Source organism: Centroberyx gerrardi, chromosome 5 (assembly GCF_048128805.1).
Source record: "Centroberyx gerrardi isolate f3 chromosome 5, fCenGer3.hap1.cur.20231027, whole genome shotgun sequence".
In the NCBI taxonomy this organism is placed as follows: Eukaryota; Metazoa; Chordata; class Actinopteri; order Beryciformes; family Berycidae; genus Centroberyx; species Centroberyx gerrardi.
Genome location: NC_136001.1, coordinates 14,577,988 through 14,601,439, shown reverse-complemented (window position 1 = coordinate 14,601,439; position 23,452 = coordinate 14,577,988). Strand labels below are relative to the sequence as shown.

Genomic DNA, 23,452 nt, shown 5'->3' with positions numbered 1-23,452 from the left:
GAAGAGGATTGGAGGGACTGAAGGACTGGGGCTGGAGCCAGCTGGCTGAGCCTGAATACGGCCGGCCGAGGCCCGAGTAACAGCTCAGGCACAATGGGAAGGCCGGGCTACGCAGATGGAGGTTAATGCAGCCTGGATCATGTTTTCAGCACCATTGTCTTTCTCTCTGTCTATATGCCTTGGACATATTGACTGTCCCGAAGGGATGGGGGGGGGGTGCTTAGATGAAAGGTTGATTTCTCTAATGCGTATTTGTTCAGGACACACACATAGGACTGTAATTTAATGCAAATATTTGACAAATTATGTGTATTAGTAATGTTTGTTCTTCAAATCTGAGCTGATACATTAGTCAGCAGACACTGTTTTATGAGAGCTTATTGCATTATGGTAGGCAAACATTAATAAGAGACAGCAGCTTCTCTATAAAACACAAGCGTATAAAAACCAGTAACAACCACTCCTGTAAAATCAACAGTAATGAAACTGACCAGGGATTAATATTTTACCAGCCCACTATGCCAGTGGCTGCCATTTTTCAAGCTAGGCCAAGCATAAAAACTGGCCTCACTACTGAGAATTTGAAAATGGAGGTGGAGGAAGTATGGAAATGGCAGGAAGAGAAACCCACCAGGCTAATGTTCAAAATCCTGCAACTGTGGCTCATAATAAACATGGAATAACATCAAATATACTATATGTGTCTTCACTTCTCCTTCACTCTCTCCTCAACTCCGTCTCTCTAAACCAAATGCTAAGTGTCTGAGTCACGCCAGCAGAGTGCAGCCATTAGAAACACTGACCTTGTTGACCCCAGAGCCAGTGAATGAGAGGAAGTTCAGAGAGAGAGAGAGAGAGAGAGCGCAAGAGAGAGAGAGAGACAGAGAGAATCAGTGAATGAAGCAGTCAGAGCCGGGCCAAGACCCTGACAGCTGTGCAGTGAAGGACGGTCCACCCTCTGCCTGTCTCAGTACAGAGAAAAGCTGCATAAGGAGGGCATGAGGAGGGCACAGAGAGCAGACGCATGAGGGTGAAATAGTTAGTGACCTACATACACTATGTATGAACTGCATACAGCTTCCATCAGACCTTCACCAAAAAAAACGAAATCCAAATACATTCTGAAGATGTCCGAAAATAACGAGGTGAAGAAGAGCACATCACTTATCTTAACATGCAAGTGATGCGTCCACTTTTGAGGCTGTTTAAGTGTCTGGCAAGATAAAATATGCGTACCTCATGTAGTTCAAAAATTTGAAATCAATGAAAATTTTGCACGGGTTTACGATACGCATTCTTATCATAATGCAGGAGATCCACTGTACCATTTACCCCTTAACACAAAACAGTCTTACTAATTCAGAGGAGACCATTATAAAATTCTCAAAATATACAATTTATTCAAAATATGTTAATGCAACCATCAGTATTTTCCAGTAATTACAAAATCAGTAGTTTTTTTTAATAATCTTATCCTTATAGACAATGAGGCTTGCAGTCAGTCACAAGCCCTGATTTATACCATCAGAATACAGGTTAGTTTTTAACAGGTGACTGTCCCTTTCTGGCTGATATGAACTCGGCACTGTTGACCAGGTTGTGGTGCAGAAAGAAAGATTTGTGAAGTCCAAATCAATACGATTGAATTTTAATTTTGAATTTGATATTTAGTTAGGAAGCAGAACTGGAATTTGAATTCAACTGAACAGAGCCAACTAATATTGACACGAATGAGCTGGAATGAATTCAGTGAAATTCAATTGTCCCATCACAGTATGGTCTCACTAACTTGAAAGCTTCTGAAAAAAGAAGGAACCAAAAATAGGGGAAATTACAATTTCTTTAACAGTGACTGAATGGAATTCTACTTCCTCAAATGTAGCTGAAAATCAAACTCGGCTTCCTATACTCCAATACTCAAAACTAACTGTGTAGGAAGTAAATAGAAAACTCTATTCTGAATGGACCCCAACACTGGTCACTGCAGCAGTGTGAGAAAACAGTAGGTATGACGATGACATCTGGGTGCACTTGACTTTCCATAGGGATTTTAGACTTTTGGGCTACAAAGTGGGGATCTATAGACTCACAGTAACCCCCAACAACCATTGGTCTGCTAATATTGTTCATCGTTGTGGGTATTTGCATTTCATATTCCTATACGAGTGACCAAAGCTTAATGTCACAATAGTAACAACACAGACATGTAAATGCAGTTAATGGGAACAGATAAAGGGCTAATGATACAAACATATTTACAAACTCATCTGTACACATAATTGACACTGTACAATAGGGGTTGTGGGGATAAGGTGGTAGTGGCATTGTGGGTAATCACATGTTAGAAGGGGGCCACCACCCTGAGCAAACAAATCTCTAAAAAGGTAAGGAAAAGCCTTCCCCCAAACATTTCAAATGTTCATACCTGTTGTTATTATTATTATTATTATTTTTTTTTTTATCATGGAAGACTCTTTGGCACTCATAGGGCGATTAGAGGAGCTGCTATTAGCTGAATTAAGCAAACAAGCTACTTCTAGTATTTGGTTTCTAGACTGGAGAGTGTGAGTGTTGTGTTGGAACTTCTAATGTCAGAGAAAAGTTGTGTCAAAGAACATGTGATGTACACGGCATGGGCTCGCTACATACCAATCCATGTGTGGATTAATGTTGAAAAAGTGACGACGTCTTGGCTTGGATTAATATTCAAGCATATAGTCCATGTGTATCTTCAGAATACTCATTACTATACTTACAGTAATACATTACACTATTTTCATACATAACATAACATTTACAGTTTCTGTTAATGAGACAGGTACAGTGACTGGAAGAAGAAAAAAGAAGCCACACAATGGCCACAAAACAAACAAACGGAAAAAAAAAAAACAACACTGTTGGGGTCACAATCAAATATGGAATCCATCCCAGTAGGATGGGTTGTTGTTTGTGTGTTTTCAATAAGCTGTAGACAAAGCAGACAGTAACCCTAACCTCATTTTGTCAGTTGAACAGTAACATTTGAATTTCCATTTCAGAAGGTGCTTTGCTGGAAGATTCACCAGCTCATCCTATATTGCATTCACTCTCCACAGATCATCCAAATAATAAATACACTCAACTTTTTTACGAATCGTAACATTTTTTTTTTATACATAACATTATTTTCATAAATAAAGAACTAAAACAAAAAAATGTACAGTATTTTTTCAACAATGTTTGCTTAAATTATCTATATGGATAAGCACAAAGTGGATTATGTATAATGTAGAATAACACCACTGTCAGTCTGGGTACATGACATGGAAGGACGGTGAGGTGAGGAATAATTTGACAGACAGATGTACAGTTATAGTTTCAAACACTAGTGCAGTACTGTATTCTTTCTTATCATCTTCCATTGCAGAAATACACTTCCTGAATATTGTAACACTGTTTTATGGCATTCCTTCCCTTTACTTATGCAGGCAGCATTTCAACATGGAGGATACTTCGGAAGAGATTTCACAGATCTCTTTTTGCTACGTTTTTGATATGTTGCAGTACAACACGATATGATAAAATACATCCTGACCTTTCTATGATGGCCTTTCTGCACATTTGCAAACAACAAGAACTTGGTGTAAAAGCAGAACAATGTGGTTTGACAACAATGTGACTCCGTCCTAAAAAGAAAAGCTGCAAAAATGTTGTGTAATATGTGATATAACACGCCATCCATTTGTTGGGTAAAAAAAGCTCTCTTCCATCCCCTTCTCTGATGGCAAAACGTACAGTATCGTATGATCATCTTTCTCATTCAAAAATGTTGCCTCTTCCCAGGAGAAAGGCTGAAAAACTGTCCTCATTTGGATTCTTAAAGGTGCAGAGGGACAGCAGGGCCAGAAAAAGACTCCTGCTTCTCCCCCTCGCATTCTTTCCATTCTGTTTGGTAGAGAGACTCCATATTTGAAAAGGAATTTGAATCCCAGCGGGGTCTGAGGGCACAAACAAGCACTGGTTAGTTACTTTCCTCTCCTCTTAAACACTTCAAACAAGCCTGTATTTCGGAGGAAGGATCTCCAATTTCAGCAGGAGTTAGATGGCAGGGGAGGTACAAGAGGTTCGGGGACAAGCTTCTACACTTTCTTCTGCCTTCCTCTCCAACATGACCACAGGACCGCTGACCTGCTCCACAGGAACGGGAAGGTCGCCCAAGGGAAGGGAGGCACAGCGTGCTAAAGACAGGAATCTGCTCCATCCTGGCTTTTCTTCCTTTTCTTTGTCAAACAACCGCCACAGGATGGTGGGACGTGTTCCAAATTAAAGGTTGGCTCTCCATCCTTTTCTGGCAGGGAGTTGGGGTTGGGGGGAGAGAGCTCAGGTGATGTACTGGGTACAGGGACAAGCTTTCTTCAGATCAGCTCCATCCACCTCTAGTGCATTCTGGGACATCACTCCCTCTCTCTCTCCTTCCTTCCCTCCTTCAGTACTTTCCTTGCTTCCCTCCTCTCTGTGCAATCATTTCCTGTTCCGTAAACAGTCACGTGACTACGGCGCTACGACACGCAGCAGCAGGCCCGCGTCTTCGGCTGCTCTTCCTCCATTGGCTGCTTCAGCTTGAGGATGGGCGGGTCGCCGCTGGCTGGCGTGTAGTAAACCGCGCTGCCGTTGGAGGAGACCAGCGGCATGCGGGGGTCCTCGGGGCTGGTTTTGGCATCAGTGAAGGAGTCCGTGGATCCGTTACCTAGGTGACCGTTGAACAAGGGATGGTTCAACAGCTTGGCGGCGGCCCTCTGTTTCTTCAGCTCCGACAGCGTCTGAGCACGCTCCCTAGGCCAGGCTTCCTCAGTGGTGGGCTGGGCGCTGATGACTGCGGCCTTATCAGAGGATGGCGTGTTGCCGTTGGAGGGTGGTTGTGGGGGCGTGGAGGTTGTCGTGGAGATGAGGCCATTCTGTTTGCTGCTGCCGTCTTTGAGGATGGTGGGCTGCTTGGGCTTCTCTGGCACCGCTCCAGCTGCTACTGGCTTGACCTGTAGCAGAACATCAATAAGGATTACTTTAATCTCTCTATAAGGCTTCCCTTTTGGTTGATGAAATACTTAGGAGGTCTGATTTCCCTATTGGATAGATCAACAGTGTGATGTCTTGAGTGCTCAAGCTATCAAGCTCAAATAAAATGTGATGTAAAGCCAATCCATTCACTATGTTAAAGGCAAATTCCACCCTCGGATATGCTTGTTAGATATCATCGATCTGTGATGTTCAGTGCATTTCAGGAATTTGTGATGCAGTGTTGTAATTTACTTTTTTGGTGTACCCACTTTCTCTCAACCTGCCTCATCTACTTCATCTACCTCAGTTAGTGATTCCCTTCATTTCCCAGAATGCCTTTTCACAACCACCAGAAAATGTGCCTGAACCTGCTGCATTCAGTTTGTGTAGGTAGAGAGATAAATATCGATAGCAATGAGTGATTGCTTAGTAAGAGCAACAGAGTGAGTATTTGCAGTCGAGAAGAAAACACGAGTCGTGCCCCTTACTCAAAACAAACAACAAAAACTGGCTGCATTGCATTATGGTCTATTGAGGCTATTGTTAGTGAAGAAATTGGTCTCTCTTCCTCTTCTAAGATGGATTACTCCCTGTATGATTGTTGAACGTCGGTGCAAAATGGTGAGTCTAGAAAGAAGCCCTCGCTCTTTGATTCTGAGGTACTGACACCAAAACCTGACATTTACTGTTGATGTTTTAAAGAGTTGAACATTCTTCTGCTATTAAAACTCAGTTGTAGCTGCAAATATCTCGATGTGACGTGACGTTCTCTACGTTTGGCCAGTTATCCACAGTAATAAGAAAATACACCACCCGAAATACAAGGTACATCACCAATTGCTGTTTTTCAACAGTGTTAAAGTATATTAAGGTGGATTTTTCCTTTAATAGGCATAATAATTAATAGGCATACTCAAATCGGTGAGTCAAAAACAAAAAATGGAACTGCCAAAACAAAGTGTAAGACTAGCACAAACTTGATCCCTACTCAGTTGCTAAACATAATTCCTAGGTAAGCTTGGCAACATGAATAAAACATTGTAATCAGGAGACTCACATTAACCACCTGGATATTCTCCTGATCAGACTCCTTCTCTCTCTCTTCCTCCTCCTCCCTCCCTCCCCTCCACACAATGGCCTCCGTCTCGTACTCTTTACGACACAAGTTGTGTCTGTCTGACAGGCTGGCTCGCCGCACCACTTTTCTGGGAACACAAGATGGCAGGTATGATTAGTGAAAGTAAGACGTGCTCGGGCCACCAAACATGAAAAATGTATTTTCAAATCTAAATTACTATTTTGCAAAACAATTTTCTGCATTATATATCATCTTTTAGGTTGCTTTTACTCCTTTAGCTTTACATTCCACCTCACAGTAGCACAGGGAAGGGTAAAGGTAGAAATGTACTGTTGCAGCATAGTGTTGATACTAGCATTACAGGCAAACATGAGGAAGTGATTCCTGTGACGTTCCGCTCTGTCCTAGCACTGAAGTTCCCCCCATAAGATAAGGTGAATGTTTTGCAATTTCCCCATTTATGGGTAAGATTAGCATTGAGGATGAGGCAGCTAATCCCACAATAGGACTCAAGGGACAACTATGAGGATATTCCGAAAAGCTACACAGCAAAACAGAAGCAGTTGTTAATGTCTTACTGAATCTGAAAGCCAACACAATATTAAAGGGAGGCTGAACTGCCCTATCTCCCCCGTCTCCTAAAAAAAAATAAAAAAAAATAAATAAAAAAAAGGTGTAGTAGCAGCACCACCACCACCAGATGTCAGCACCTACCCGCGACTGCCCGCGCTGGACGTCCGCCTACATAGTGAGGTCTTGTGTTTGAGCTGTGACTTCATGATAATGTCGTGTTTGTGTTTCAGGTCCAGCAGGATGGCTCTGAACTCCTCGTCCTCACACAGATCTGAAACAGACAAGGATGAAGGACAGAGTATATCAGCTCCTTTCAAATGAAACTGTGTTAATTGTGCTTTGCTGCTCTCTTATTTTTATGAACCGTACATGTGTCTGTGTTTCTGAATCATGCCAGATATGATATGTTGAATTCAAAGACACCTTATACGGAATTTGGATAATTCTTATTCTTACACATTGAATAGAGACACAGAAATAAAACTGCATCATTCCTGTGATCACTGTATAGCTGATTAAATTCACAATAGATACACACAGGCCTTCCTGAGCTAACTCTGTAGCGATGCTACCAGTCTCTCTTAATGCCTGTTAACATTACACTAAAGTTATTAATTTTTACCATGTTACATTCTGCTGACCACAGAGGCAGCCAAAAATGTAAAAGCTGACATAACTAGTATCATCAGATTTGGTTCAAAGAAGATCTAAAAACAGCTTTGGATGGGAATGAATGTGCTGAACTAGCAAGTCCCCACTTAGCCCCCACAGGTGCATCGATATCAGGGTGTTGAAGTGTCGGGGGTGTAAACATACCGATGGGAGTCTCCTCTAGGAAGGTCTTGGCATTGAGACTTGCTCCATGAGAAACCAACAGCTCTGCTACATGCATCTGGAAAACAACAGTGGCAAACTAGATTAATGGTTTAAAAAGCCTCTGGGTGTGTGTGTGTGTGTGTGTGTGTGTGTGTGCCATGTGTATCTCCCTGCATGCTTTTGTTTATTTTCCAGTGTGTGTGCATGTGTATTTGCATATCTCCCTGAATATGTGTGCGCGCGTCTGTTGTGCATTTGTGTGCGGGTGCTGATCTGTGTGTGCGTGCGTGTGTGTGCATATCCATTTCCTGTTTATGTGTTTGCCTCACCTGACCCCAGCAGGCTGCGGCGTGGAGAGGCTGCCATCCATCTGAATCCCTCAGGTCCATGCGCGCTCCCCCCTCCAGCAGCAGCTCTGCCGCCTGCACATAGCCATTGGCCGCTGTGATGTGGAGCTACAAGGGCAAAGGGAGAACAAAGATTTGAGCATTTACCAGTACACAGGATCTGATGTTACAGTGCTTTGTGCCGTAATCCAGGGTTAGCCTTCATACAGAAGTCAGAGAACAATGTACTAACCCACAAATGGTGACTATAGAGGACATCAGGCTACATCATCATAATCTAGAGAGAATCAGACAGGCAGCACCATTCACAAGCCGCCTAATCTAAATGTTACAGGGTTGAGTGTGTGAGTGCAGGTACTGTAATGGCACTGGACACCTCCAATCACGGACGTTTAGTTGAATTAGGCCCATGACACCTCCAAAAGGCTCAACAGTCTGGGACGGCTGACACTGCTGGCTTGAAACGGCCCGCTCAGCAGTTCCGAAACTGAATTGTATCAGCAAACCAAGATCTGAGAAGAGTGTATCACTACTCACTCTGGCTACCATATCTATACTATGATGATATAAAACTCCTGTCTTAATCAAAACACATAAATTCCTTTTTCATATGTCTTAAGATAGATTTTGGATGCCAGCTCATATCCTTTCTTGTAGCCAGAGCAACTACTACTAGCAAACAATGGATGAGCTAGCATGCTACAAACAACCAAAATCCTATAATCCTATAATAACTGTTGCTGTCCTCTGTGTTCTTGTTTTTTTGTTATTGTTTTTTTTTTTTACCTTGGCTGCACACAGTCATACAATATGGAGGCAGCGGTGAAAGTTGTAGGGATCAAGGAGGAAGCTTGAGGATTTTTGCCACTGGCCATGCGGGTTATTTGGCTGCTATGTCAATGATATTTCCATGAGAACCCATTCAAATTCTGGCTGGTGAGAACGGATTTATCTTGGTTGGAAAATAACTGGCCTGACATTACAAGTAGGTTAGTAAGATTTCCCTCACTGGAGAGGAATATGTTTGAGCAATCTCAGAATATGATCTCAGCGTATTACACAGTTGTGTTAGTGTTGGGGGACACACGGGTTGATACATATTTGAGTGTAGGGAGGAGAAATGCATGCAAGCGATTAGATAAGATCAAACTTTATTGATCCCTGTGGGGAAATTAGGCTGTAACTAGCAGAGAAAGAAACAGCAAAATCACATCCTTGTGCATTGTAAGGAGGACACATGCACTTGATATGGTGTATGCATGTGCAATCTAGCCTGTAGTCTATGGGTTGCTTCTTATATAGTTTATCATTTTGTAATCATTCACTGAAATACAGTAAATCAAATGCTTACTACAGTAGGAGGCATGCACAAGCCCGACAGGAGCCGAGACATCAAGTAAAAACAAATGATCAAGAAAAAGGCAATTCTTTGACAGTGACAGGTAAAAGGTAATTACAGACATTTTTACAGCCTATATTCAATTTACACGCATGCTGTATTCATCTCCTAGGAAGCAGGGAAGAAAGCACAATGCCACAAAAAAATAAATAAAAAAAATACATATCACTGAAAAAACTGCAGTACTTTAAAAGTGTCAATGCGTCTTTGACAAAACAACTTCTGTTGTGACAGTTTACAAAGTTTACAACCCACACAAAATGTATCTACAGCATAACATCCAAAATATTTGGAAAGCAGAGCGTGAGGCTATGAAGTCAGGCTTCATAGCCTTCTACACATCAGTAGTCTCCATGGCTTCCTGGTCTTGGACTACTTCAGATGTTAAAGTCGATGTTTATCTGAGGAATAAGGGGCATCTTTGAAGAGTGCGAGGAATGTTAAGGTTTTTCTGTTCCTGGAGGGCTTGGCCGCGCCTGGCTTGACGCCTCAGGGCAGACTGCTGCTGGGCGGCCTTTCCACGAGTGTGTGATGCTGTGATAGCAGGAGTTTTGGTTTGGTTTTTTTTTCTTTTGCAAAAGCAACACCTGGAAATTTTTCAAGGGTCTGCAGTTTTGACCAATCACTGCGTCTTTGCAATATGAAACCCTTCTCATCCATAAAAGAAGTACAGGGACTGTAAATATTTTTTTAAACAAATAATCAAAATTTTAACACAGTAAACAGTCAAAAGTACTTGTCAACGAGGAGATCATCTTAACTTTTTCCTTTGCAATGTTCATAAATCATTCCACTTTTTCTACAAATAAACACAGAAACCACTGTGAATTATCTTGCAGATGGAAAAAATAAAATCTGCTTTTGTCATACAGCAGTAATCACAGATCATCCTGTTACCTGTTAAGACCTTTGGCTAGAATTCTTCAGTAGTAAGCAAGAACTGTCTTACTATAAGTTTTTAACATTACTTTAACTTCACTCTTCTTTTATTTGCCTTACTTGTTACTTCTGCATTTTGTTACTGTACCATTCTACTCCTTGCTGAGTTTTTGATGTCAATTGTTTTCTGTTGCCACATCTGACTTTATCACCTCAATTATTTTTTCATAATTTTCATTTGGGGTGTGATGTTTTTTATAAACCCCTTGAGAAATCTTTGTCCCACCCACAATGTGTGTATTTCTTATTTCCTCTTGTTTTTTTTTTGAAGTGTTTTATCATTTGTATGTGTAAATAAACATGATGTTTTGGTGTCCTCTACCCTTTGTAGCATCTGAAATATGAGTCTACCTATTGAACCTTCAGATCAGTGTGTTCAGTGTGAATGTGATGGTAAAGAAATTTGGGCAGTGAAATAGGATGAGCGTTCCTCTTCTGAGAGGCTCGACACATTTGGATCAATATGTACACTGTAATTGGATCTGACTTTTTCAGCACAACCTTTTTTTACCGTTGCATGCATTTTGGCGTTTTATATATCCATTCCATTCTAGGCCACCATGTCACTTTTTTATGGTTTCATTGTTTCTTTTAATCAATAAAAACAGATGAGAATTAATTGTTGTCATGGCAAATTAACCTCTAAAAAAACAGTTGTTCTGGCACCAATCTGAAGTGTATGTCTTTCACCTTTCTCACACACTAAACAGAACAACATAACAATAAAAATATGAAAAAGAAAAAAAAAAACCATCAGAAGGCTTTGTTTATGCAACGATTACTGATTTTCTTTCTGATTTTTCTTTTTTTACAGCCACATTTCCCTCGGTCAAAACGAGGACAAATGATGTGTTCCACTGGAAAACAACAGATTAACCTTACATAACTTTATACTAGGTCTAGGTCTCTTTCTCCCTTCTTTGCCAATAAAGCATGCTCTAGTTTGCTTCATCATGGTCGAATGAAGATTAACAGGATGCATAAAGCTAGAGGACAAGCAGCTCAATCAGACAATCTGTGGTAAGTCTTTAAAGCTTAACAGAGTTATTTTGGGTTACTACCATGTAATGTCCCATGGCTATTTTCATCCAGCTATGGTCTTCACTGCGTTTTCCCAGTTTAGCTAAATCCCTGAAACATTATGAAGGTTTCATTAAGGCATTTACACAGGAAATTGTACACTTTCATTTTTCTCAGCAGGACGTAAGACCTACTTGACTTTCTACAATGCATCACTGCATCAAACGTCAGCACTGCTGGACGCTGATACTCAACAGTTTCTCAATATCAACCTTAACACACACTCAGTGGCCACTTAATTAGATACACCTCCTCATTTTTATGCAAACAGCTCACTCCTCCAGACAAGTGAGTCATGTGGCTGTGACTTAGTATATAAAACATGTAGACAGGGGCCCTTTCCCAATTTACTTTCTTGTTTGTTCTTGTGTCCTCCATGATGCGTTTGATGTAATACCTAATGGCCAAAGCGTGATTCTAAAACAAAAGAACGCAAGGACAGAGGACAGATAAATATTCCAGAAGTTTACTTTCCAACTGAGGATCCATCGGATGGCGACTTGAACGACGAGAACGGATGGGGAGCCCCAAGATTCATTGCAAGAACGACACATCACATCAGAGCGGGTTGAATCAGACGGGAAAATGAGCAACTGCGTGTCTTAATTGATCGCACGCACGACGTCAAGCACGCAGCCCACCTCAAACTGTAGGGACGTTCCTCTGCTTGCTTTCATGAGACGTTTGTCCCCTTTAAGACAACATTACAAGAACGTTCTCCACAAGGACACACAAGTATCGACTTGGCATTCTTGCATGTGATATTTAGCCAGGGTCGAGAGCTTCAGTTACTGTTCGACTAAACGCTAGAACGGTCAGATGTGTGATTTAAACAACTTTTTTTTTTTTTTTTAAATCTCTTTCTTCAGGAACATTACTAAGATACATACAAGTTCAAACAGAAAAAAACATAATTAGCTAGTAATGCTCCATTTTGCTTTTATAGAAGAAACAAAAAACAAAACAAAACAAACATACAGCCAACAGTAACAACCCAATAAAGAAAATCTAACAAAAAGACACTGTCCTTCCTGTCCCCCCAACCTATCCAACCCCTGAGGTCATCTCTCACAACTTACGGAGCACACAGCACAAACACTTTTGCACAGTACACAACAATTATAAAGGAAAAGACTGTAAATTGAGGTAAGTTCATAGTATGCAACAAATTGGCCCTTTAGCACTTTCAATTTCATTAATTTACTAATTTTGGTCAATGATGGTATGTAAAAAAAGTAAAAAAAAAGGTAAACTATGACCGACTGTTTATCATCGTAAGGCAAGTAGACACTGGCTGCTCAGGTAGAATGAGTCCCTTGTGGTTGCCCTGAAGTACTCCAATATAGGGTATCTTTGCCTCCCTGCAAGAGGGTGACCAGATCATCCGGTAAGTAGCTGATCAAGGGTTTCCATATCCTATTAAAGATCTTTAGGCTACCCTTGGCTCTAGCACAGAGTCTCTCCATGGGTAAGACCCTAAATATTTCCCGGTACCACTGCGTGACTGTAGGAGGCTTATCCATAATCCAGTTAAAAAGAATACATTTTCTGGCCAGGAGCAGAATAAATTTAAACGACTTTGAACACAGCATGATCATTGCTGCCAGACGTGCCAGTTCCAGCATCTCGGAAACAGACGATATCCTGGGATTTTCGTGCACTGCATTGTCTAGAGTTTACCGAGAATGGTGTGATAAAAATATCCAGTCAGCTGCAGTCCTGTGGGCAACAATGCCTTGTTGATGAGAGGTCAGAGTGGCAAGACGGAAGGAGTGGCCACGAATATGCAAATAAGCTCAGTACAACAGTGATGTGCAGAACTTGTTGAACCTTAAAGCGTATGGGCGACAGCAACAAAAGACCCTACTGGGTTTCACCCGTCAAATCACATGGACCCCCAAATGAGGGGTGGTCAAAGTTGAGGACCCCCTATATATTTTTACTGTACTTCAGTGGTCTATTTTAGTTCATTTCTCATCATTTTCTAATAATTACATACAGACTAATCAATCAAATCAACATAAAAATAAAGTTAAAATAGTGATGTAATTTCCCCCTCCAGAATAAATTTATTTTGTCTAATTACAGCCCACCGCACCTCATTACTCATTACAACACACACACATCTTCGCATTCTTTGATTTTTCTTTATTTGAAGACATATTTGTCATTTAATGCATTTATCTTTTGCCTATTTGCAGTCCGTAAACCCTCTGATTCATTTCTCATTACTATACTCATATCTTATGTATTTGCAGTTATTTGTTAGGCTTATTCATTCATTGCTAATTGTGTTTCATGCATTTACTTTTCGCCCATTTTCAGTCCATAGAAACTTGTGGAAGTCTTAGTAATTGCTCATTATAGCACATCTACTTTGCAGACATATTCTGTGTCAAGCTTATTAATTCATTGGTGAAATTTCATAGATTTTGCTTGTGTTTTTTTCCAGTCACTTCTCCATCCATCTTAGATTTTTTAATGCATACATCTTTCATCTTTTATCTTATGACAGGCTTATTCATTCAGTGCTCATGAACACAGATAATTTGTATATCCGCAAAGCATTTTGAAATCTTTCAGTTGACTTGCCTTTTAGATGTTAATCTGAGTCTCTAAATGCCTGACTAGCTTTGAAGTCTTCAGCCTCATTAGCGAATGTTGCAGAGCACGTAACACACACATGTAATGCCTCTCCATCACAATCTTTAAAGGTGAATCCATAATTAAGATGCTCCTCTAAATACTTCCGGAACATTTCCTTTTTTTCCCTCTTTGTGTCTGCTTGTGATGCTCTTTTGTGTGTAGGCTCATTTTTCTTCAGGACCAGATCCTCTCCATCAGACAGTGGCAAGAATTTGGTGTAAACTGCATGACTCTCTGAATCCATCCAGCCAGGTGTCAACAGGACGGGCCTGTGGTGGTGATGTAATGGTGTGAGGAATGTTTTCATGGCACACATTAGGTCCCTTAGTACCAAAGGAGCTCATACCTGAACATTCTTGCTGACCAGGTGCATCCCCTCATGTCCACAGTCCATCTTTCTGGAAACTTCCAGCAGCATAATAAAAAATGCATCGTCTCAAGATGGTTCCAGGATCATAACACTGACTTTAGTTTACTCCGAAAGCCTGTTCCCAGATCTCAACCTAATAGGACACACACACACACACACACACACACACACACACACACACACACACACACACACACACACACACACACACACAGAAACACCACAGTGTCTTACCAGTGTGGCTCCCTGGGAGTCCTGTTGGTTGACCTCCTCTCCCTGTCTCAGCAGCTCCTGGATATCTCCCAGCATCCTCCTCTCTGTTGACGCTCGCGTCTCGTTGATCATCTCCTGGGTGATGCCTGTCAATCAAACACACAGGCAGAACACGTTGGATGCCAGTCACAGCGGGCAGACAGCCTTCCCTGACATCCTCTGATAGGAACGGTCTACATGAACTGAGGCACACAGAGAGACAGAGAAGGAATGCAGATCTGAAAAAGTAAACTTTTCAGTGATAAAAAAATAAGTCATTTTTTTTCCTGATTGACAGCCGTGCATTTTTGAGATCACACTGAGGGTTTTGAATAGTTTTCATGGATTCCACAGTCAAACTTATTCTACAGATAGGAGGGAAATTTAAGCTTTGAACTAAAAATGATCAAGTTTGGTTGCAATGTTTTCACATGCCAGCAGCAATACCCAGATTTTGGCTACACTGATCAATAATCGGACGCACATGGGCCAAACCTGGGCAAAAGCACTGTTGAATACATTTTGAGTATTTGAAAAAACAATTCATATATACTGGCCTGATGTCCTACTATATTCTCAGCTCCCAGTGAAGCTCTTTTACTAACTCTCCTTTTCTGGATGGTCATGGGCAAAGATATAATTGAATATGGTTTCAAATAACTACTTTAAAAGGTATGCAAAACCTTTTCTGACCATCATAATTCCTTAGAAATCGGCCCATCATTTGTAAGATAAATAAAGAGCTCCCTATTCATATTTGTAGTTTAAATATTCAAAAACATATTCAATGACAATTTTATCTAGGTAATTCAATATGGAGGTTTATGCAAGCTCCTTTCCTAGCACCTTTTGGCAAGAGTTTTGTGGTACAAGTCTCAGTTGATGCCATCTGTCACGATCGCTCTACATTCCACCTCTAATCCTAGTGTCCTCCTGCCAGGTGAGGCTGCATGCTGTGACCGCCACGCTTCAGTGGAGAACCAAGCCTCCTATAGCTCCACTGTAATGTATTATATTGCCCAGCAAACTTAGAGAAAAAGGAGATTAACATTAATGAAAACAGCTTGTCACTCAAAACTGTGCCTTACATTCTGCATGTGGGTAACAATACTAATTTCTCAGGCAAATACACTCGTCTGATAAATATTAATATGGATGTGTTACACATTAATTAAGAGGTAAAATTAATCAGACTGTTCTGAATTGCATAGCTTTTGAAGTGGCTCCACAATTACAAACTAAATCACAGTTCCAAATGAATGGTTTCGTCACAAAGAAAAGTTTGATCATTCCAATTCAACATGAGCGGAATTTTGAAATGCAGATTAGGCTGAAGATTAGGTTCCTCCACCACAGCAAAAAAATTATGTGACTACTATTATGTGACTGCAAAATTGATGCACTCAATAAATGCCTTCAGGTCATTCAAAACTCTCAAAACTTTTTGCAATTACATCCTCACACATCAGAAGTCATTCTTACAGGTCCTGACTTCATAAATCGCCAAATCATGAGACATCTTGGTCTGTTGTCCACTAATCTTTGTATCATTTTTCATAGAAAGCCTGGACAAGCATATTAGGTCAGTTGTGCAATTTTGCTTCCTCCAACTAAGAAGACTTGCAAAAATAATTTCATTTATATCTGCGAAGAACCTGCAAACTGGTATGCTTCTTTCATCTCCTCTCACTTTGACTATTGCAACTCTCTTCTCACCTGTTAAAGCCGGCAAAGCCTTTACAAACTACAGCTGGTCCAAAATTCTGCTGCCAGACTCCTCACAAGGATCAAAAAGAGAGAACATATCACTTTAGCTTCCCTCCATTGTCCCCCTATAAAATGTAGGATTAAATTTAAGATTTTATCGGTTACTTTTAAAGCACGCAACAAACTTGCTCCTAGTTATATCGCTGAGCTTTTAACCCTTTATGAGCCTAGTCGCAGCCTGAGATCCTCCGGAAGGAATCTTTTGGCTGTTCCACAGTCCAGATAGAAGACCAAGGGTGACGGGGCTTTTTCAGTCACCCTTGGTCTGTTGAATCACTCTTATCTATCTACTTGACTGTCTTATGACGACTGTCTTATGCTTCTGTTGTGTTCAACTTTTTATTATTTTTTATTCTTAGCAGTAACAGATTGTACCTTTTCTTGTAAAGCACTTTGTAACCTTGTTTTGAAAAGTAATAAAGTTATCATTATTATTATTAGTAGTAGTAGTAGTGGTAGTAGTATCATTAATTTTATACCATGAACTGGTCATGCCATTTTCGTCACTTGAAAAGATGAGCTATCAGTTAAAAGGAAAAATCAACTCTCACTATTGGTGACATACCTTGCATTTCTGGGCCCATTTTCTTGTTTTGTGGTGTATTTTTCTTATTCCCACAGTTAAGAAACCAAACGCAGACACCTGACGTCACATCAAGATTTTCTCAAGATCTTTCTCAAGACACTGTGTTCGGAAGTGAACCTGGGTCACTGCAGTTGTTTCTAGTCGCGTCTCCTGCATGCAATCCTTTCGTCGTGGGGAAACGGATTTCTCTTACTTTTTGTACACAGATCCCACAGTTTCAGCCATGGTCCACAGGAATGGTGAGCTGAAGTAATTTGGTATTGCTCCCTCACTCTCCTCTGGATCACAATCGTAGCCAGAGGGGCGCTTTGAGGCGGAGGGATTGGGAAGGTGACACGCCGCTTTGTCGACTCATATGGAATGCATCCCTCCAGCTACTACTTTTCTGTCTGTTTTTCTGTTATTTCTGTCAGCCTCCAATAGTGGAACCTGTCTTTCTCTGGTACTAATGTCACATATTTCACTTGCCTTGTTTCCATTATATTCATTTAGCTATAGTGAGAGTAAAATCAGTGTAATATTGAGGTATCAAGCCTCACATTATTTGCCACTACAGTTCCCATGGTGTTATCTAGTACTTTCATAATAGGTATTGGGTAACAATACTGTCAGCAGTCATCTGAACTAGAATATGGAAGTTCCATGTAAGAGAGAAGGAAAGGACCGGTGAACAAATGTTTCCAAAGTATTACACAGTAATTATTCAGTAATGATTGCAAAACTTCCTACATTAATGTAGTACTGTTATTGTGCTAATAATTACTTGTTATGACCAGAAATTACCTGCATTTAACTGCTGCAGATACTTTCTGGTCATTTCTCTGTAATTACACAGTTATTGCCCTGTAATTTCTGTACCATAATGTAAAGTGCTACCCAATTTGCTTGTTATCAATTTAGACAACAGAATTGTGTATCACGATATCACAATATAATCATACCGTCACAATACGATTCCACTAAAAGATGATAAACGATAATATTGAATTACTGCCCAGCCTTAAACCCAACCTCTCCACTGGATACACTGCACTCCCATCTGTATCCATTTTGAACAGGCATAGGATGGGTCTGACCCATCTAGTTTATATTCCCCATTCTATTCCAACTGTCCCATGCCAGGTACACAGATTTCCCTCTTATCACCGAGGCTCAGCACAGATGAGCTGGGCTCTATGGGACAGGATCAAGAAAGTGTCAGATCAGTCGATGCTGCATATCACGTGCTCTGTGTGTGTGTGTGAGAGAGAGAGAGAGAGAGAGAGAGAGAGAGAGAGAGAGAGAGAGAGAGGGAGAAAGAGTGTGCGCCTGTGTGCCCATCCCTGCAGTGTCCCAGGAGAGGGTAGTCCTATCCAGCAATACAGTGCTGAGAACATTAAGGGAGCAATTAGCAGCACTGTGCTCCCTTTGATCGGCTTATTAATCATTCTTCTCACCTACTGTACCACTCTGTGCGTTCTGTGGCTAGAGAGATCCTATATTGTAAGCTGAGAACCGCACGCTGGGCTCGCCGTCTCTTCTTTTTTTCCCTCTCTCCAAGCACCCACTCACTCTCCTCTCGCCCAACTTACATTGTTCAAACCATCAAAAGCTTTAACTTTACACTCTTTTGGTTTGAATAACGAGGGATTTTCTAACCTTTATTTATCCAGGGAAATTTGACTGAGCACTCATGATGCTTTCCAGCAACACGCCGCTTCACATCCACACAGTAACACACAACCACAGCTGGGTGCTGCCTGGTACAGCCTCAGTCTTCTACGGTGGGCCACTGAGCGGCTGCACTGGAGCAGTTGGGGTTATGTGCCTTGCTCATGGGCAGCTTGACCCCAGTTGTTGAGGGAGGGGAGAATTTTCCAAGTCACTCTGGTCATTTGAATGGGCGGCCTTGCAGTCACAAGTCCCTCCTGCAGCACTAGACATTTGTTGGTTTGTTGCTAACCATGCGCACACTACCCTTGAAAGTATCTAATTACAAATACAAGAAAAAAAAAACACTTTGACAGGAGCTTATGTTGAGGAGTGTGATTTTTACCTCTCTCTCTACGTCTCTCTTTCAGTCACTCACACTTTGTTTCACACACACATATCTGAAACACTCTGGACTGTCCATTTGCGTTTTAATGTGTGTATGTCGATATGCATCTACTCTAACTCTTTTTCAAACACTGTCACACACACACACACACAGTGCCGGCCATCACCACTTCCAGTGACACAGCATGAATATACAGTATTTCAATCTGCATCCCCTGGGGAATTAGAGAACTATGAATATCTCCCAGCTCCCTGAGGTGTCAATCACAAAACCTGTCTGGGACACCAAGTGCTTTCCAGGTTCTCGACCCCACCGCCGTCTTCCACAGCAATCTGTTCCTGTGGCTGGCACACTTTTTTAAGACTGCAGAAGCTACACACAAACTCTTTTCCCACTACATAAGCAAGGTAACCTGTAGATATTCAATGTGAGAAAAGGTTTTTTATACCTTAAAGAGAATTGTCAAATACGCTTTGATCGTATGCGACTCCACTCACATGCAGTGGTTTTAAAGATTATGTACCTGAAAAAGAATGCATGTATTTGTATCTGTCTTGCGTTAGTAGGATTCTTATCTCAGCTTCCCAAAAATATGTTGGAAGTGAACTGTTTAAAAGCTTCTATCAACAGGATGGTGATGGTGCAAGTGAGAGTTAACTGACATTATACTGAAGAAAAGAGACAAAGCACAATCCTTGCAACTGCTCAGATATGTGGAAACTAAGTATTACGTCATTTACTGCATGTGTGTCTGTCTGATCAGTCTAACACATGAGCTCCCAAACTTGCTCAAGGACCCACAAATAGATAAAGGTTTTGATCAAGGTTCTGTCCAAGGACCCCAAGTTTAGGAATCACTTGACGAATGGGTAAAGTGACTGAAATAGCAACCAATCCTGGTTGATGAATGCAACTTTTAAAATCTAAATTAGCCTGTTCAGAATGTTGCGGAATGCATGTGTCATACTTTGAATAAGCTTTGCCTTGGTATTTTAATCATCCAAACTTTTCAATGGCTTGAATGACCCCTATTCCTGCACAGTGTGGATTAATGAGGTTCTACAGTAAACTGATATTTCAGAGGGGAGATTGAAACATCCATTTTTCCACAGTCATGTGAAATAGCAAGAATACCAATGTGCTTGAGTCATTCCTTTCAAATTTGTGTCTTCTGCTCCGAGAGCAGAACCTAGAACAAACCCCCTGTGTGACATTTCTTCAAACATTAATAATTTACCTCTGTTAGCCATAGCCGTCTCGATGATGTCCAGTGTTGGGTCGTCCTCACAAAGGTCATAGGGCATGTTCCCATCAGAGTTGACCGCCAGCAGATCTGCACCACTGTAGGAGGCAAGCGGACAGATGATCAGAATACAGAACATACATGAAATACACATATGGAATAATAATTTGCAGAGAGGCACATAATGGTTCTGAATGTATAATGTTCAAGATGAGGACTATAGCAGGAGAGTTGTTCACATTTAAAAAAGGGACCGATGGAAGGGTAAAGTCTTCATTTTATTTTTATTAAACACAGAGAAGTATTTCATAAGGGATATTTCACAAGGGAGATGCCACACTCTCTCAAAGGCTTTCAATTCACCCTCTGACTATACTGTATTCTTCCTCAGAGATTTTCATGGAGCATCCCGATCCTGAAATCTTGCCTGAAAGACTTTAATAAAAAAAAAAAAAAAAAAATCTCATTGTGTGAGTTTGCTGCTAACCACAGTGAGCCAAAATAAGTTTAGTTCCACGCTATTGGTTGACATACATGCTGTACTTTGTGCTATGGAGTGTTCTCTTTCTCTTTAAAGGTCAAGACATTTGCAGTCTGACACACAGCATGATGTTACGTCAAACTACGCAAGCGCTGCAATAAGTACAAATTTGAGTTAGAGCGCTAATTGATAGCACTCACTGATAATTGAATTATATTTACTCTTTCCATCCAGAGCAGGTTGGCCTGCATTATGCAGTGGTTTTTAATAAGCCATTTCACCTTGCATAATGAGCCATAGTAATACGACTGGCAAGCCCCACGTCAACAGATGGCAACAGTGTTTCTGTATATTGTGTGCGCGCGCGTGTGTATGTGTGTGTATCTAGCCATTGAATACGGATCTTATTCAACCCTGTATGTCCACAGGTAGCAACATTGTGAGTGTGCATACATAATTGCATTTGTGTCAGTTCGCCTCTGTCTGCATCTGTGCATCTCTCTTTGTGTGAATATGTGTATCCTGCTGTTACATCAGAGAATCCAATTAAATTCCACCACAAAGTCCACAATGTGTGTGCCCATGCGACTCTATGGTCCGGTTTACTAAAACCTTTAGAGGGCACAAAAACCTTTGCAATGTTCAAAGTCAGCACTAAAACTTTGAACATTGCAGCACTGCAAGACAATTTACTTGACCAATCAGGGGTTATGTCATTGGTTTTGCACATGCTAAAAGTTTTTGCACCCATGAAAGGCTTCAGGGCCTATTTTACCTCCTTGATCTGATTTTCAGGGGCATTTTGGTCCTTTTTGGGGACAATTCTGTTGAGCTATGAAGTATGAAATACATTTGCATTGCATATTGGCTGCTAAACACTGTACCACTGAGATTTAAATCATGATATGACCCATACTTTCCCACTGTTGGAAACTTGCAGCAGGCATTACAGAAGAGGATGGAACCGTTTTCCCCTCTCTGTCCCCAACCAGTCCATCATCCACCCCTCGATTGTTGAGTTATTGCCCATATAGGTTATTTTATTTTTGTTGATGCAGTGGTTTGTGTGGGGTTGGCATTTTCTTCTACTGCTGGCTGCGTTTTTCCATCACTTTCTACTGCTTCAGGCTGTGTACTCGGTTGTTTTCTGATCAAGAGCCGCTGACTGTTTTTCTCACACAGAACACACTGAAAGAATCCCCACAATGTCCCCGTAAATATCTGACCCTGGTGTGTGTGTGTGTATGTGTGTCTTACTGTGCGATGAGTATCTTGACCAGGCCTGCGTGCCCACAGGTGGCGGCAGCGTGCAGCGGCGTCCACAGCTCGTTGTCCTGAGCGTTGACACTGGCCCCGCGGCCAAGCAGGATCTTCACCATCTCCTCATAGTTGTCTATACAACACTGGATGGAGAGAGAGAGGGAGAGGGGGACAGTTGAGACTTGCTTCAGTTTTGTTACTGTGACACCTCATTGGTTTGCGGCATCGTGAAAACACTGGAAGAGAGACAGAAGGTGAGAGCGAGAGAAATGGAAGAGCGAGAGAGAATGAGGAAGGAGAGATGGAGGGGGGGGAGGAGAGGTACGAGAGAGAAGGAAATAGAGGAAAGGAGGGATGGAAGACGGGCAGGGAAGGAGGGAGAAATGGAGAAAGGGAGAAGGAGTGAGATGGAGAACGGGGGCAGAGAGAGAGAGGGAGAGAGAAAGACAGAGACAGAAATGAAGGAAAAAGGGAGAGAGAGAGGGGAGGGAATGCAGCAGAAGATGGAAAGAGGGTGGGAGTTAGGGAAGGAAGGACCGGGGGAGAGAGAGAGAGAGATGAAGTAGAGAGAAAAAGAGGGGACAGCATAACAGACAGAGTTTACACTTCGCAGGGCATCTGAAAAACATTTGGATGCCCTTTCTGTTTCAGCACAATCATCAATGTGTAAGAACTCTGGTGACAAAAGCAGCAAAGACAGGAAAGGAAAAAGAACCACAGATTTACCCTTGTTGGGAGAAAAGTGGAATACTGGTTGAATGGGAGAGCTATTTTATAGTATTTTTCAGCCTTGTGCACCATATAATTCATATTGTGAGTAGTCAGCTATGTTGTATTGAGTATGTACGCTTCAGTACCTTATACAGTGTAAGAAATGGATGAAAAGAGACTAATTTGTCACAGCACAAAAGAAGGAGTCCATACAGAAGTCATACTGCATCTCTACTAAATTCCTTTAATAGCATATTGCACAGCACACATTGAGCCGCTTTGGACACAGTCTTTCTGACATCTAACCCATTTGTGCGGGTTGTATCCCAGATGCAAGGCAATACTGGAAACACACCCACAATTCACAGAGAGAGAGAGAGAGAGAGAGAGAGAGAGAGAGACAACAAAGTATTTTCCTGGTAAAACTGGGTGTGATTATAGGGTGGGGAGGAAGGAGACATTTTCCATGAAAACCAACCTCCAACCTAGATGCTGTCAGCAACAGCAGTTTTCTCCATCAGAGCTAATTGGTGTGAGCGTGGCAGAGCCATGCTGCTGAACAAAGACAATAACGACGGGGAGAAAAACAAAAGACAGTGAGACTGTGGGGAGCAGACACAACGTAAATGGAAAGATGGAAATTGTCAGTAGCGGTCGCTGAGACAGACATATTCTGAGAGAAGTAATCGTTGAGTCATATTGATCGATAACCCGATCAAACCCCTGCAGACATATTGTAGACATACTACAATCGTTTTTTGTTTACTTAATGCAGCTTTAACTTAGCCTGAAAAGTCTACCAGGAATTTGTAAAATAAAGTGACCCGAGTGA

At 41.4% G+C, this 23,452-nt stretch overlaps 1 protein-coding gene across 1 annotated transcript in view; it reads right to left on the bottom strand.

Annotated features, from left to right (window-relative positions):
• Positions 1-1,380: 1,380 nt before the first annotated feature.
• ppp1r16b (protein phosphatase 1, regulatory subunit 16B) overlaps positions 1,381-23,452 on the bottom strand; it is a 73,220-nt gene continuing 51,148 nt past the window's right edge. The window contains exons 4-11 of the mRNA XM_071903836.2: positions 21,907-22,052; positions 20,163-20,266; positions 14,517-14,641; positions 7,831-7,956; positions 7,502-7,577; positions 6,827-6,956; positions 6,092-6,239; positions 1,381-5,012 (exon numbers count right to left, since the gene is read on the bottom strand). Of these exons, the coding sequence (XP_071759937.2) occupies positions 4,539-5,012; positions 6,092-6,239; positions 6,827-6,956; positions 7,502-7,577; positions 7,831-7,956; positions 14,517-14,641; positions 20,163-20,266; positions 21,907-22,052 (1,329 nt within the window). The 3' untranslated portion in view covers positions 1,381-4,538. The remainder of the gene's footprint in view (positions 5,013-6,091; positions 6,240-6,826; positions 6,957-7,501; positions 7,578-7,830; positions 7,957-14,516; positions 14,642-20,162; positions 20,267-21,906; positions 22,053-23,452) is intronic.